Source organism: Girardinichthys multiradiatus, chromosome 17 (genome assembly GCF_021462225.1).
Source record: "Girardinichthys multiradiatus isolate DD_20200921_A chromosome 17, DD_fGirMul_XY1, whole genome shotgun sequence".
NCBI lineage: Eukaryota > Metazoa > Chordata > Actinopteri > Cyprinodontiformes > Goodeidae > Girardinichthys > Girardinichthys multiradiatus.
The window spans coordinates 21,370,835-21,383,996 of NC_061809.1; the positions used below are offsets into that span (position 1 = coordinate 21,370,835).

Below are 13,162 nucleotides of genomic sequence, written 5' to 3' on the forward strand. Positions count from 1 at the left end.
TTAAATAAATGGAAAAAAGTAAATATTCTGTCCATTTTTGTAAGATGACTTATGTTTTGGACAATAATTTATTTCCTATTGATAATTCTTACTTGCAAAGGCTGTAAAGTTACAGAAAAAAACAAACAAATGCAGATTGAGCCCTGGAGTCATACAATACTACCATAAACTTCTGTGGGATGCATTGTTGGGGTTTTATAGTACAAACAAACACAAAGTCCTGCAAATCGTTCTACACGAATATAATTCAATCTCAGTATAAATACAGCAGTTAGAGGCTATAGAGAAAAACAACGTCATGATGACCAAGGAACACAGAAGGGTTCAAATGGAGAGGTTTAAAGCATGGTTGGGTTATGAAACAATGTCTGAAGCTTTAAACATGTCCCAGAGCTCTTTTCAGTCTATTACTTCAAAATGGAAAGAGTATGACACAGCTGCAAACCCACAAAGACATCACCATCCAAGGCAAAGAGCATCATAATCAGAGCCCCATAATAACTTGGAAGAAGCTGCAGCATTCGATTTCTTTCCCAAATCCACAAGTTAAGGTCATAAATGGTAATTTGAAGAGCCTTAAAAAGGGTCAAGAAAATACAATGGAAGCTATAGTGCCAAAAGGTCTAAATATTTAATGAACATTTGCCTTGAACATTTAATTTTGTCATGTTACAAACATCCCCCCTGAACCCTCCATCCTTAACATGAAACCTGGTGGTGGTAGCATGGTGCTGTGGGGATGCTTTCCTCCAGCAGAGAGAGTGAAGTTGGCCAGAGATGATCAAAAGATGAATGTAGCTAATTAGAGATTGTAAGACAACAGTTAAGGCGTAAACAATTTATTTTGGCACAGTTGTGGAGTTCCTGCTTACATTCTGTGTCAAAAAATAGACAAAACATGATTATCGGTAGCTTTATTTTATATGTAAATGAAAACCAAAAGTTCTTTACAACACTGTACTACACAGCCATTACTGAAAAATCCATGGTTCCATCTTCAGGACGGGTCTTGTATAAGCTACATAGGGAACATGCAAAATAAACAAAATAACATGTATGTGTAATCAAGCACAAAGGGACAGACAATCTTACAAAAACAGACAAAGCAAACATAAATGCATCATTAATTCAGAGGCGCCAAAGCTGCCATGTGCAAATTTTAAAAAAATTTTGAGTAAACGGGTATTGTGATAGCACAAACAAATGTTAACGGTGTAAAATTCTTTGACTTTTCCTGATTTCTATGAAACGTGTTGAATCAACCGCCAGGGAAATTAAACAGAAGACACCGAGTAGAGTTAAGACCCTGTTCAGAGTCTGAATAATTCTGTAAAACTGCAGAAAATAGCTCTGACCAGTCAAGTAATGGATAATGGACATCTAGGAGGTGTGTGTAGCATTGGGCACCGAGGGTGGTAAAATGATCATGAATACCAGACTTACTTCACAAGGATTCCATGAAATTGGCAAATGGTCATTTTGGAAACCTGCTTTAAATTTTCCTAAGCAGTAATTAGTGAATAACTGCTGCTCTGACAGAAAGGAAGCTACAAGGATGCCTGGATGGATGACTTTTACCAGCAACTATTGTATTGCAACATGATGAGTGATCTAACCCCGTTTGCATGCCAAATATAACATCCAGGTATTTTGAGATGAGTGAAGTAACTAAAAAGGTAAAAGTTTTCAAAATGGGGCTGTCTATATTTATAACACAGCAGACATGAAGCTTCAGAAGAAACAAAGATAACAAAATTACAATTAGACAATTTTCTACTGAAGAATTTTGTAAATTCACCACAGATTTCCAAATGGGAATTTTCACCAAAATCCAACCTTAAGAGAATTAAAGGCACCTGTTTAATACTAATAACTCTAAATATGACAGTAGTGGCAATAGTCAGCCTATATATCGGAACTAAAGAAAAAAAACAAAACATTAAATAGTGCAATGAAGCAAGACTGGTTTCGTACTGGTCTGGAACAAGTTGTTTAAATCATGGAGCCAACCAATGACTGAAGTCTTTTTTAAATTATTGAAAATAAACAAAACATATAATGATTCTCTTTGGTGACAAAATTCAGACAAGAAAACATTTAGTCTTACTACAAAGTAGAGTTTTTTTTGTGCCCTTTCATGCCATTTGTCTGAGCTACCCACCTGACTGCACTGAGAGTGCTGACCAGATGTTTACATACATCCAACATGAGCATAAATATCATCATATTGCAGTTTTTAAAGATGCATTTAACTTACATTTTTATCAGTGAAATGGTTATATTAAACAATTTTTAATACACTAAAATCGGTTGTGCAATTTTGAATCTATTGAGGATTTTCTCTAAATCATGCAGAGTCAGAACTATACATAAACCCCCACTTATAATTGGATAAATGTCCCTTAAGGAGTTGCAGGCTGGATATTGGACAATTCTTGAAAGAAGCGATCATTTGAATTATTTGGCACCCAGGCACTGATCTGGCTTTTAAGCATAGCTGAAAGTTTATCACAACCAGGTATTCCAACAGGTCCTTAAATGGATGAAGCAGACTAATACTAGGCTTCTGCAACGGTCCTGACCTCAACACTAACTATGGATTAGGTTTAAAAGCCGGGTCCGTCCGAGGAAACCAACCAATTTAAATGAATGCTAACAATTCTCCAAAAAGAGCAGTCTAGTATGTATATATAAGCCTCTATTTACAATTTAGAACCCTTTAAGAAAATTCAATCTTGTTTTCCAATTCTAAATTGTATAAATCATTAAAGCTGTTTGTTGCCTAAAAATTTCACTGTGAAAAAAGAACAGTTTAACCAAATCCTTAAAAGTCCAAAATGAAAATGGCAATCACGCCCATGTTGATTGTTAGAAAACCTCTCACCAGCACTGTACGAAAGCTTCATCAAACACTTCTTTTTGTAACTTCATCGTATGACCTAAACACAAAGCATACACAGAAAATGAAAGCATCACTAATAGCTTTTCACAACTTACATCAGGAAAACTATCTGGTCCCATAAGGTTTCTGCCATCTTTTGGTCTGCTCTGTAAGGATGCAGACCTAAGTGCACTTTGGGGACTGAAAGGACACTTTCAAGCTTTTGTGAATCAACACAGGATAAATATGTTGCAGCATGAAAAACTATAAGATCACCCAATTAACAAAAAATGACACTAGTGTGGATTTGATCACATAAATAAAGAAAGAAACACTAGAAACGCCTTCTTCATGACACCACAAAGCTACTCAATCTGCTAATTACAGCACTTCTAAATACATAAGCCCAGAAACCTTAAAGCAGAGAATTTGATATTCAAGTCTGTAAATTCAACAGAAATCATCTCATATGTTTTATATTTGCACACATCAATTAATACCAAAAATATACAAAGGGTAATTTTGTGGTAAATGTGCAGACTTGCTACGAGCATCGATGTCTCTTTAAAAGGTGAGAGTTCTTCGGAAATTATATTTACATCCACATCGTCACTTAGGAATTGTAGTGGTCCTGAAAAAGAAGCAGAAGGTAATGAAGTCATTAAGAAAATATACATGTAGATATTTTGGATTTTACTCCCAGTATGTCAAGTGTTTGACTGACCTGAATAGTGTTGACTACGCCACTAGCCATGACCGACAGCTTCCCTGCAACTGAGCGCACGCCGAGTTTAAGCTGCGACATGTCAGGAGCGCTGGGCAGCACGTTGCTCAGACGATATGAACTCCCTGTGAAGGTGAAACTAGAGTCTGACACGGGAATCACTGGCGTTGCAAGAGAAGAGGTCAAGAGGAAGATCTTCCGATACAAACCGAGGTCATTTTAATGTAAAACTCAGCTCTTATGACACTCTCTCTCTTCCAAATGTTTTAGAAGTCCTTATTTAAGTATTGTATTACATTTGTAACTCTTCCCAACCACCACCTGTAGCTGTAATTAACATTTCCTTAATAAATCTAACTGTGGACAGATTCAGAGTTTGAGCGGCAAGACAAGGTTTTTAAAATCACAAACTGATCTAGTGTTGAAAAGAGACTTTCAGCTGCTTCCATTCACTGCTGCTGTGCTTGCCGCAACCACTACAAGGCTTGATGCAGTTGTTAAAAGACATGGATGCAGAAACTAAATATATCTGAATGTGTTCATTCCCCACTGTGAATAATTACAGGCTGACTCAGCTCACCATAAAGAGCTTTTAAATCCCTGAGTAGGGTGCTGGTTTGTAAGGTGCCCAAGCTACTGCTCTCGGACAACATTTGTCCTTTTATCACTACTTTCATATTCCTACTGCATCATGCTTTTTGACATATTTCTCAACTTTACACATGGAGAAAATATAACTATTGTAGGGTAGAAGCCCGGAAACACGATAAAAATGGAAAATGTTTAAAAATCACAAAAAACTTTTCTTTAATTTATAAAGTAATAACTTCCTTACTTGCAGAAGCTAAAATATGCATTTATATAAATTAACCAAAAAAATAGTTTCTTACCAGTTTCTTTCTTTGGTTCATCAAAAAGGTCAGCTGAACTTATTGCAGCACTCCCTGCAAATCTCTCCAGTCGGGTCCTGGTTTCATACTGAAGTGAAAAAGTTTTCTTATTTTTTGAATGACCACTTTATTAACTGGAAATATGTTTAAATGTCAGGTTGCGTAAATGTTATATAACTGTCCCTCTCCAGCATTCCTATTATTTCACCTTGTGGAAAGAAGTACATTCATTTCATGATCACAAAATGCCAGTTTGTGCTCATATTTTGTGACTGTGTACCTCAGAGTTGTCTTGTTTTCCAAAATACATGTCGGAAGAGATGGCTTTGACTTCATTTCCAAACTTTTTCCGAGCTTCTCCAGAATCCGAGACGGGTGCCAAGTCAGCTTTTTTCCTGGAAACCGGCCTGTTGACAGAAAATTACATAAACCACAGAGCAACAGCAATAACAACAAATAAATAAATAACAGAAATGTAGGTTCCACAAGTGCATCATACAGCTATACAAATGAAAACTTTCTATATATTCATTTTTGCATAACAAAATTTGAAGGGTTGATACATTTTGACATGAGTATATTTGCAATGTTTTTACAATAACGAAAATATTACATTTTTACACTTAATGCTGACGTGAAATTAAAATTCAAGTCATACAATTCAGAAACTTGAAATTATTTTCTGTTTAACACGATACGATACAAAACCAATTTGCACCCTCATTTAATACCTATGCATTCTCACTGTTTCCCTCTAAACTACCCTGGTACAGTTCAGCCATCAATATTGCCCCTTTTCCACTGGCTCGATTTGGCCCTACTCGGCTCGCGTTTCTCACTGGCTGCCAGCCCTGCTCCTGAGCAGGTACGACCGGGGCTAAATGGAGACTACATGTGACATGAACAGACTGCTGTTCGCCGATTGGCCGTGGGACCAGGAGAAATGAGAAGGTTTTCATTGAGACAGTGCAGGGAAAAGTTAATAAAACTCAAGAGCGGGTCATTTTACCATTTACAGATCATAAACCATGCCTGAGGGCTGAGAGAAAAGAAAAAAGACACATCTGGTTTCTGAATTACACACAGGCAGAGCGCTGTATTTAATAACATCCTTAATCAGCTGATCACACATAAAATCAGCTGTTCAGAGGGACAAACATTTCCTCCAAAACAGACAAAACAAACCTCCATGAAACAATGTGTTTGGTTCAAACATTTATTGACGGTCCTTAAGGGAACCAGAGTCTGCAGAAGGAGGGAGCAGGCAGAGAGCAGCAGTAATCAGAATATCCAACCTAAAACTAACTTCAAAGGTCATAGGTCCGCGGTTTTGCGCTTTTAAGTCCTTGTCCTTGTTATTGCCATGGATAAGACAAAAACTTCATCATAAAGCCCAAAATTGTAACTTCTTCAGGCAAACTTTGGAGCTTCACCATCCATCCTCTCTGCTTCTCCTGCCACACCTCTTCACATCAGAACCCCTGAGCCTTATTTTATAAGTTCTGGCTGGGCTGTGGTCCAGATAATTATCTCAGTGGATCATTTTAGACATATAAAACACAAGACATTCTTGCATATATATTAATATAAACGTTATTAGTATTTAGTTTATTTACGTTTTTGTTTTTTATTTATTTTTTATCATTTCACGCAGATTACTTTAATGTGACAATGTAACAGTTATACAGCTTTATCGGGTCTATCATAATCATATCATCATTAAAATACTGTTAATTTTTGATTGTAATGATTTTTTCTTTTATGAGATCCTTAAATACTTGAATTCTTTTATATAGGCTTCTTTTTTCTGTAAAGTACTTTGAATTACCCTGTGTATGAATGGTGCTGTATATAAACTTACCCTAACATCCAAGTGGATGGGCTGGTGAAGGGGCAAAATAACCAGCACCAATAAACAATATCTTACCTGTCATCAAATGAAGACATGGCGGAGGACAAGAAGAAGTCTGACTCTGGTTTCTTGCTCTCCTTCATCCATCCTCCTCCGTTGCCACCATCACCTCCCCACCGCACAGAGAAACCATCAGAGGGGTCTGTCTGATCCTCAAACCGTGACAGCGTCCTAAATAAAAACAATCATTTCAGACTCATTAAATAGAAAGTTGCTTCAACATTAAATTTACTCAAAAGATTTTATTCTGGCATGTCAACACAACCATAACGCATGGAAAGGGACATTACAAAAAGCACATTAATAGTAAAACTGGTATTAGACTTTTGATTTATTTTTTGTAAAGTTTTTAATATAGTCAGTGTTAAAATCTGCATGTCTGTGTGTTGGTTACCATGTTATTCTTCCACACCCAGACCAAAACCCAAAATTACTCCAACTGCACCATTGCAGCATTCTTGTAAACTAGAAAACATCTGGTATAAGTGACTTTTTTCTTTTAAACCCATCATAAATTCCACCAGTGCTTCGTGTGAGTTGCTTCAACTACAGCTAAGCCATTGCAGAATTTATTGAAAGAGATAACTGATTGGATATCGGTAAACATAATCTATAATTCTTTCCAACTAATCAAGAAAAGCAACACGATGCAATGCAGATGAGTTTATTTGTGGTAACTGCAACACTGAGCGGGAGGGAAGACCTTTAGCAATAACTAAAATAAATGGCATAATTTCAAAAATATATAAAACCAACTGAAGTACCAATAACAATGCCAGTATAAATCTAAAACTGAGTTTAAATATATTGAACTAACCTTGAGCTAAATGTCCCTTCATACTCATCTTCCTCAGTAAATCTCCGGCCTTTGGTGGTCTTGGCTCCAAGCGGAGTCTCCTGTTGGATGGTGTGCATATCTGACATAACAGAGTGAGAAACTCCGCTGCAGAGAGAAGAACAGAGAGAGAATCAAAATGAGAACAAGAAACAAAGAAACCAAAAGAGTTTTGCTGAAACTGGCTCTACATCATCGTACCTCCTGATGCCTAGACCCATGCCCAGTCTTTCAGCTTGCTCCTTCTTCTTCCCCTCCAATCCCTTCAGCTTCTGCTCCTCAATTTTCCTCTGCTGCTCTAAATCTTTATAGGCCAGACGCATGGACGGAGCACTTAACAAAACAGTAAGAAAGGTCAGAACACACATTAAAAGGGAGGCAGAGAGTGATACGTTTAAATGCAGTTCGTTAATTCAGGTAGTGTTCTCACATGGACTCCTCGGGTGTGATATTCCTCTTGGCACCGGCGCCAGAGCTCTCTTCTTTCTCTCTGAGTTTGTCCGCAGCCTGAGCCGCCTTCTCCAACTCAGAGAAACTCTTGCTGCTGACCTTCTGAGCACCCAGTCCGCCTTTCTTAGAAGCCAGCTACAGGCAGAGACATTTACTGTAAGAAAGCTCAGTCCCGTGCCGTATCGCAACTAAATTCAACATCTGTGCAAACAAGTCTCTTTTCAGAGTGGCTCTGAGAATTTCTTCATATATTTAAAAAAACAAAGGTGCTAACAGAGATCTATGTGACCTACTTAAAAAAATGACCTGGTGAATACACTTTGCAATTAGCACTGAAATCTAGTTCCGTAACAAAAACTATTATTTCACTAAATGCAGAACCCAAACCCGAGTGAAAGCTTAGATACCCAAGTCACTGGAAAGCAGGACATGTAAGCAAATGTATCACTTTCTCGTTCACAGGCAGCTTTGTGCATGGCTGATATCATCTATGTTCACTTTATCTGGAGTTTACATATTAAAACCCTGCAGCTAAAATGAGGCCTTATTTTATTGAGCACGGCGAAGTTAAAGTGTTCTTGGGGCAGATAAAAACAAAAACAAATAAAAGCCAATAAAATCAACTTGCTTCCTATTCAGACTCTTAACTGGCTTCAAATGCCTCTCAGAATACTGCAAAAAAAAAAAAAACATTTTTAGATTTTTCCATTAGGTTTTGGAACATTTTGGTTTAAAAAAAAAAAATACATAATTTGTTTTTATTATCTGTATGAATCCAAAGTCCTGAAAGAACACAGTGACAAAGCAACCTTCCATATCAGTAGTAGGATAAAGGGCCATTTCACAGTCTTTAGCTTATGAACAAACCTGGATCAGCTACTTTGACAACTCAAACCAGCACCTGATCAAACCGGGAGTTTTATTTCATTCTAAGTTTGATCATTTCTCATTTGTCTTTATCAGTTTTGTTTTATTATTTTTATTTCTAACTATATTGTGTTAGTGATCCATGTTATGGGCCAAATAAATCTTTGAAATTACCCTTTTTGACTTTTAGCAGTGCATTTTCAGTTAAGCCCAAATGTATTCATACACCTCGCAGATTTATATAGATTGCTAAAATATAGTAAAACAGCCCCTTCTAGCCCACATGAACGGCCATCAAGTGTTCACACGAGTTAACGTCTCTGATGGTGGCTTTAATTATACTTGATGAACTGCAACAATATTTATGGTTTATTACTTTGGGTAGTCATTAACCTTTGGTGCTATATGTTTACACAGTGTATTGTCAACAGGCATGATTACAGAATGTGTTTCCAATCCTGTCTCTACATTTACCGTTTTCTTGGCAGCAGCTGGCTTCTTTTTTAGAAGTGATGAAGGCTCTGGAAATGAAAAAGGAAAACGTTTCACAATTATTACGTTTAAAATCTACTTGAATACTTCAAGTAAATGGTTTTTAAGATACAGACTTTAAACAAACCTGGGTTTGCTTTTGGGGAAACACTTAGTAATTCTACATTTGGACCTTCTTCTGAATTTCCTGAAATCAGAACGCAAGTTGGATTAGTCATAATTTTTTTTTTTATCGCAGAGCCATATTTTATTACGCATCTGTGACAACAGACACCATTTCTATCTTCATCTTTTTCCAGGGTTGAAGGCTTTTCTGAGGAGCAGGTGCTGAGACTCATTTTGGCCATGTTCAGATTTTCTGGTACATCCTGGAAAACAGAAAGATTAACATACTTATTTCCCTTAAATGGATAGTGTCAGCATGTACAGGATGTAACTGTGCATATGGAGATTTCTTAACTGGTAACCCAGTTAACTGCAGTTTAGTTAAGTAATTACTTCCACTGAGAGACAACTCCAAAATCTACAATAAATATATCACGAAAAAAATACAGTGCCTGTAAATCTACAGTTCTGTACCGTATTGTAACATCAAAAAGAAATACGTCGAAGTCACGTTTTAAGGCACCATAAATAGCAAAATGGATACATTATTTAAAGTATGAAAAACAGCATAGAATAAACCAAAAAGTACAGTGTTAAGGGGGCCATCCTGTCAAAGACCATTCCACAACATTAAAAATCAACCAGAACTTGGAGGGTCTCTTCAAGGTCATGGAGAGGTCCTCTGGAGCGCATTAAAAACAGAATTTACCCCTTCGTACGCTTGATAGAACACAAGAGTTCCCCGAGTGTTTTGAGCATGTGCAAAACCTCCACGGTGGGACTGTGGTAGTTCATTGGGGTTGTAGCTTACCCTGGTAGCAGCTGCATGGGCTGATTACCCAAACTTTGAAGGATGAATGATCTTACTGACCCCAGCTAAGAAAGAAACCTCATCATGGCCACACTACAGGCATGGTATGGTTGCCATTAAAGGACCAAACCTATTTGTCATTGTGTCAAAAAGAGGACTCTTCAAGCAGTCTAGTGTCGAGAACCCAAGGACTTGCATAAGTGTTTCTCACTGATATTTTATACTATGACACTACACACGAAGCAATATACTTAGAGCTGATAGACCTAGTGAGAACGTTATGCATAATATGACATTAAGAATGAAATGAATGATACAAGGGTATCTTCTCAATGTTTCTGTACCTAAAGCTCCTTTACCTGCGAAAGCAGACTGAAGAAGTCCACCTGCTTGTCCTCTGGTGATGTTGGAGAAAGAGGACCCTGACTATCTAGCCACAACTATAGTGAAAAGAGAAGAGAAACTAATTCAGAGATCTGAACACTTAGACAAGAGTTTGATAAGCAAAGGAAATTACACGGGAAGCAACAGATTTGATTTAGGATTGCTTCACCTCAGTGCCATGACGTCTGGTAGCTTGTGTGGCTAAATTTTTGATCTTCTCCCTGTACAGCTGGGCAGAACGGCTGTTGTATTTGGCATTAGCGGCACTAGCTGTGCACCCATGTTGATTGAAAAATGCAATCTGTCAAAGTGGATTCAAAACAAACACAGAGAAGAAACAAGACATCAACATGTTTCTGATGGTGTGCCGGAATTTGAAATACAATTAGGTTTCATCCTTTGGTACTCACAGCACTGGCATTGCCTCCAACTTGCATACATCTAAGTTGGAACCATGACCAGTTGAAATCCAGCTCAGTGGACCTGTGTAACAGAGCAGACATAGAATTACCTGGTATGAGTGTGATGACAAGAACACCTTAATCACTAATAACCACACCCCTTTCCATTTGTGATTTCTGACAGGTATGTTTCTCACTGATTCATAAAAAGGCTTATTTTTTAAATGTATATCTGCTTTTTGATGCAGCTTTTCTACAAATCATTAAAGACAGCAAAAACGCTGATCGCTCAGTTTTAACTAGCGGTCTGCTAGCGTAAAAAAAAAAATCCCTAAATTTGACACTTATGACAATATATTTTTTTTAATTTAGTGCCACAGAACATTTACGTATCTGGGGTTTAATTTCTTGTGGCAACTCTATGTAGACACTGCCGAAACACACAGAGGAACTGCAAAAACACGCCTTTCCCATTTACACTATGTTTAAAAGCATTCCTTATTCCTTACTTTGGTCAAAGTATTAAAGAGCAACATGCAGATCTGGACTCTTGCACATGATGAATAAATGTGTGCCCTTAAAACCAAATTCTGGTATTTATAGTAGAGTGATCTGAGGGAAAGCCTTTGCTTAAACAAAGCCATAACTACGTATAGAAGAACGGGCTTTGGTAAGACGGAACAAACATGTACTTTTTGGACTACATGCAAAATACTACAGGCAGCAAAAAAAACTAACACTGCACAACACCCTGAACACACTATCCCAACTCTAAAACAAAGAAGTGGTGGTTTCAGGGACAGGGAAGCTGGTCAGAGTTGATTGGGACATAACTGAACCTATGTGCAGGGCCATCCTGGATTAAAACCTTTTAAATGTGACAAAAACCTTGAGACTGGGGTAAAGGTTGACCTTGCAGCATGACAATGACCCTAAACAAACAGCCAGAACTACAATGGAATGGCTGAGATCAAAGCATGTTAGAATGGTCTAGTCAAAGTCCAGACCTAAATCAAAGTGGGATACGTGACCTGAAAAATCGCTGTTCACAGATGCTCTCCATCCAATCTGACACACTTTAAGCTATTCTGCAAAGAGGAAAATGTCTTACCTAATAAAGGACAGGTGCACTCCCAAAGACCGGTGAGTCCCAGAGCAGTCTATGCAGAGGAACACCCCGTGGGTGATGCTGGCCCAGCTGGGGTTTTTAGCTGCACAGTCGAAGCAAACCTGAGGATCAAAGAGCAAAAAGGACACACAGGAATTTAGCAATATCTGATTTCATATTTCAAATCAATAGGCCAACACTATGATTCGGTGTCAAACAGCTGTGAGGGTCTGAAGTACATGTTGCATATATTCAAAGAGCTGTTGATTACTGGGTCTGAATTTCGCCTTAAAGTAGCACACACTAAACCTCTACAAGCTTCCTTTTCATTAATGACGCCAGAAGAGACGTGTTTCAGTAGTTAGTGTGGACTAAATGCCGTAAACTCCGAACAAAACTGATAAGACCAGTGTCCATTTTAGCTTGCGCTACATATGGTTAGAGAAATTAACTTTTAAAAACCCGCTAATTCCGTCTAAAATGTAGGAAGAACAAAAATAAGATGTCTTGAGACAATGTTTCCTTCAAATAGACTTATTCAACATGACAGAAAGCGGGAAATAGCTGAATTAAGCTGGTTAAAACGAGCCAACACAGACATTTTTTAACAAAGTGCGACGTGTCAGATATCTGCTTCAGCTGACTTCCTCGTTAAAGACACCCCAACGTCTCCCGTCCATAAAAACTCACCTTATTCGTAGGAAAGGAGCGCAGTCGCTTGAAAATGGCAGAAATGTCCTGCCTGCTGGGTTCCGCCATCGTTTCAACTGTCTGGTGGTAGAACCTGTCGGCTAGTTAAAGAAATGGCATCTAAACAACCACCGTGCTTCTCCCAACAACAATCCAATACGACACGTCAGTTGGAGAATACCAGGACGCAACTCTGATTGGCTGAGCAAAGCCCGTGGTTGTGTTGTTGTTGAAAAGGTTCCTGGGTAATGTAGTTTGCCGGAAAAGCAAGGTCTAGAACCGTTTTCGGAGTTATTTTAGTGATTTTTCTTCCAACGGAAAACACGTTTCCGTCATTGTGCTGGTAAAAAGACAATTTATATCACATATGTATCAGATATTGTTTCCTAATGAGGAAAAACAATCCTGTAATTATTCAAGATTATTCCTCAACAATGAGATCTTCATCATGTTGATTTAGCTACCTCATTATGAGATATTCATAATTCTAACCTAATCAGATAGAAATGCAACACTGTCTCAATATACTTTTTTAAAATTTTGACTTAGCAATTTCATAAATTACACATAAGCTCTTATAGTTATGACCTGTCTTAACTTATAAATATGAGA

The 13,162-nt window shown here is 37.8% G+C and overlaps 1 protein-coding gene across 6 annotated transcripts; it reads right to left on the reverse strand.

Moving 5' to 3' along the window:
* Positions 1–823: 823 nt before the first annotated feature.
* On the reverse strand, positions 824–12,731 carry arfgap3 (ADP-ribosylation factor GTPase activating protein 3). Of its 6 annotated transcripts, none has more exons than XR_007042119.1 (18): positions 12,551–12,731; positions 11,864–11,982; positions 10,762–10,834; positions 10,521–10,652; positions 10,327–10,407; positions 9,326–9,419; positions 9,179–9,238; positions 9,034–9,080; positions 7,673–7,827; positions 7,444–7,575; positions 7,225–7,350; positions 6,423–6,578; positions 4,776–4,902; positions 4,496–4,583; positions 3,606–3,730; positions 3,481–3,512; positions 2,885–2,939; positions 824–1,018 (listed from the first exon to the last, which is right to left on the reverse strand). XR_007042119.1 is itself a non-coding variant. In XM_047390209.1 (17 exons), exons 1-16 carry the CDS (start codon positions 12,617–12,619, stop codon positions 3,495–3,497), a joined length of 1,602 nt encoding a protein of 533 aa, XP_047246165.1. In that variant the 5' UTR covers positions 12,620–12,731; the 3' UTR covers positions 824–2,939; positions 3,481–3,494. The 6 variants fall into 6 exon arrangements, 2 of the variants coding, with proteins under 2 accessions (XP_047246165.1, XP_047246163.1); XR_007042118.1 differs by having other exon boundaries at positions 3,423–3,512; XR_007042116.1 differs by having other exon boundaries at positions 824–2,939; positions 3,423–3,512.
* Between the last annotated feature and the right edge of the window lie 431 nt (positions 12,732–13,162).

What these genes read in the sequence shown, in the direction of transcription:
- arfgap3 (XM_047390209.1), bottom strand. Translation starts at nt 12,619, where the DNA reads ATGGCGGAACCCAGCAGGCAGGACATTTCTGCCATTTTCAAGCGACTG. An exon ending in GCTCCTTTCCTACGAATAAG is followed by an intron (nt 11,983 to 12,550) that starts GTGAGTTTTTAT and finishes TTTGATCCTCAG; the next exon opens with GTTTGCTTCGACTGTGCAGC. An exon ending in ATGGGTCTAGGCATCAGGAG is followed by an intron (nt 7,351 to 7,443) that starts GTACGATGATGT and finishes TTCTCTCTGCAG; the next exon opens with CGGAGTTTCTCACTCTGTTA.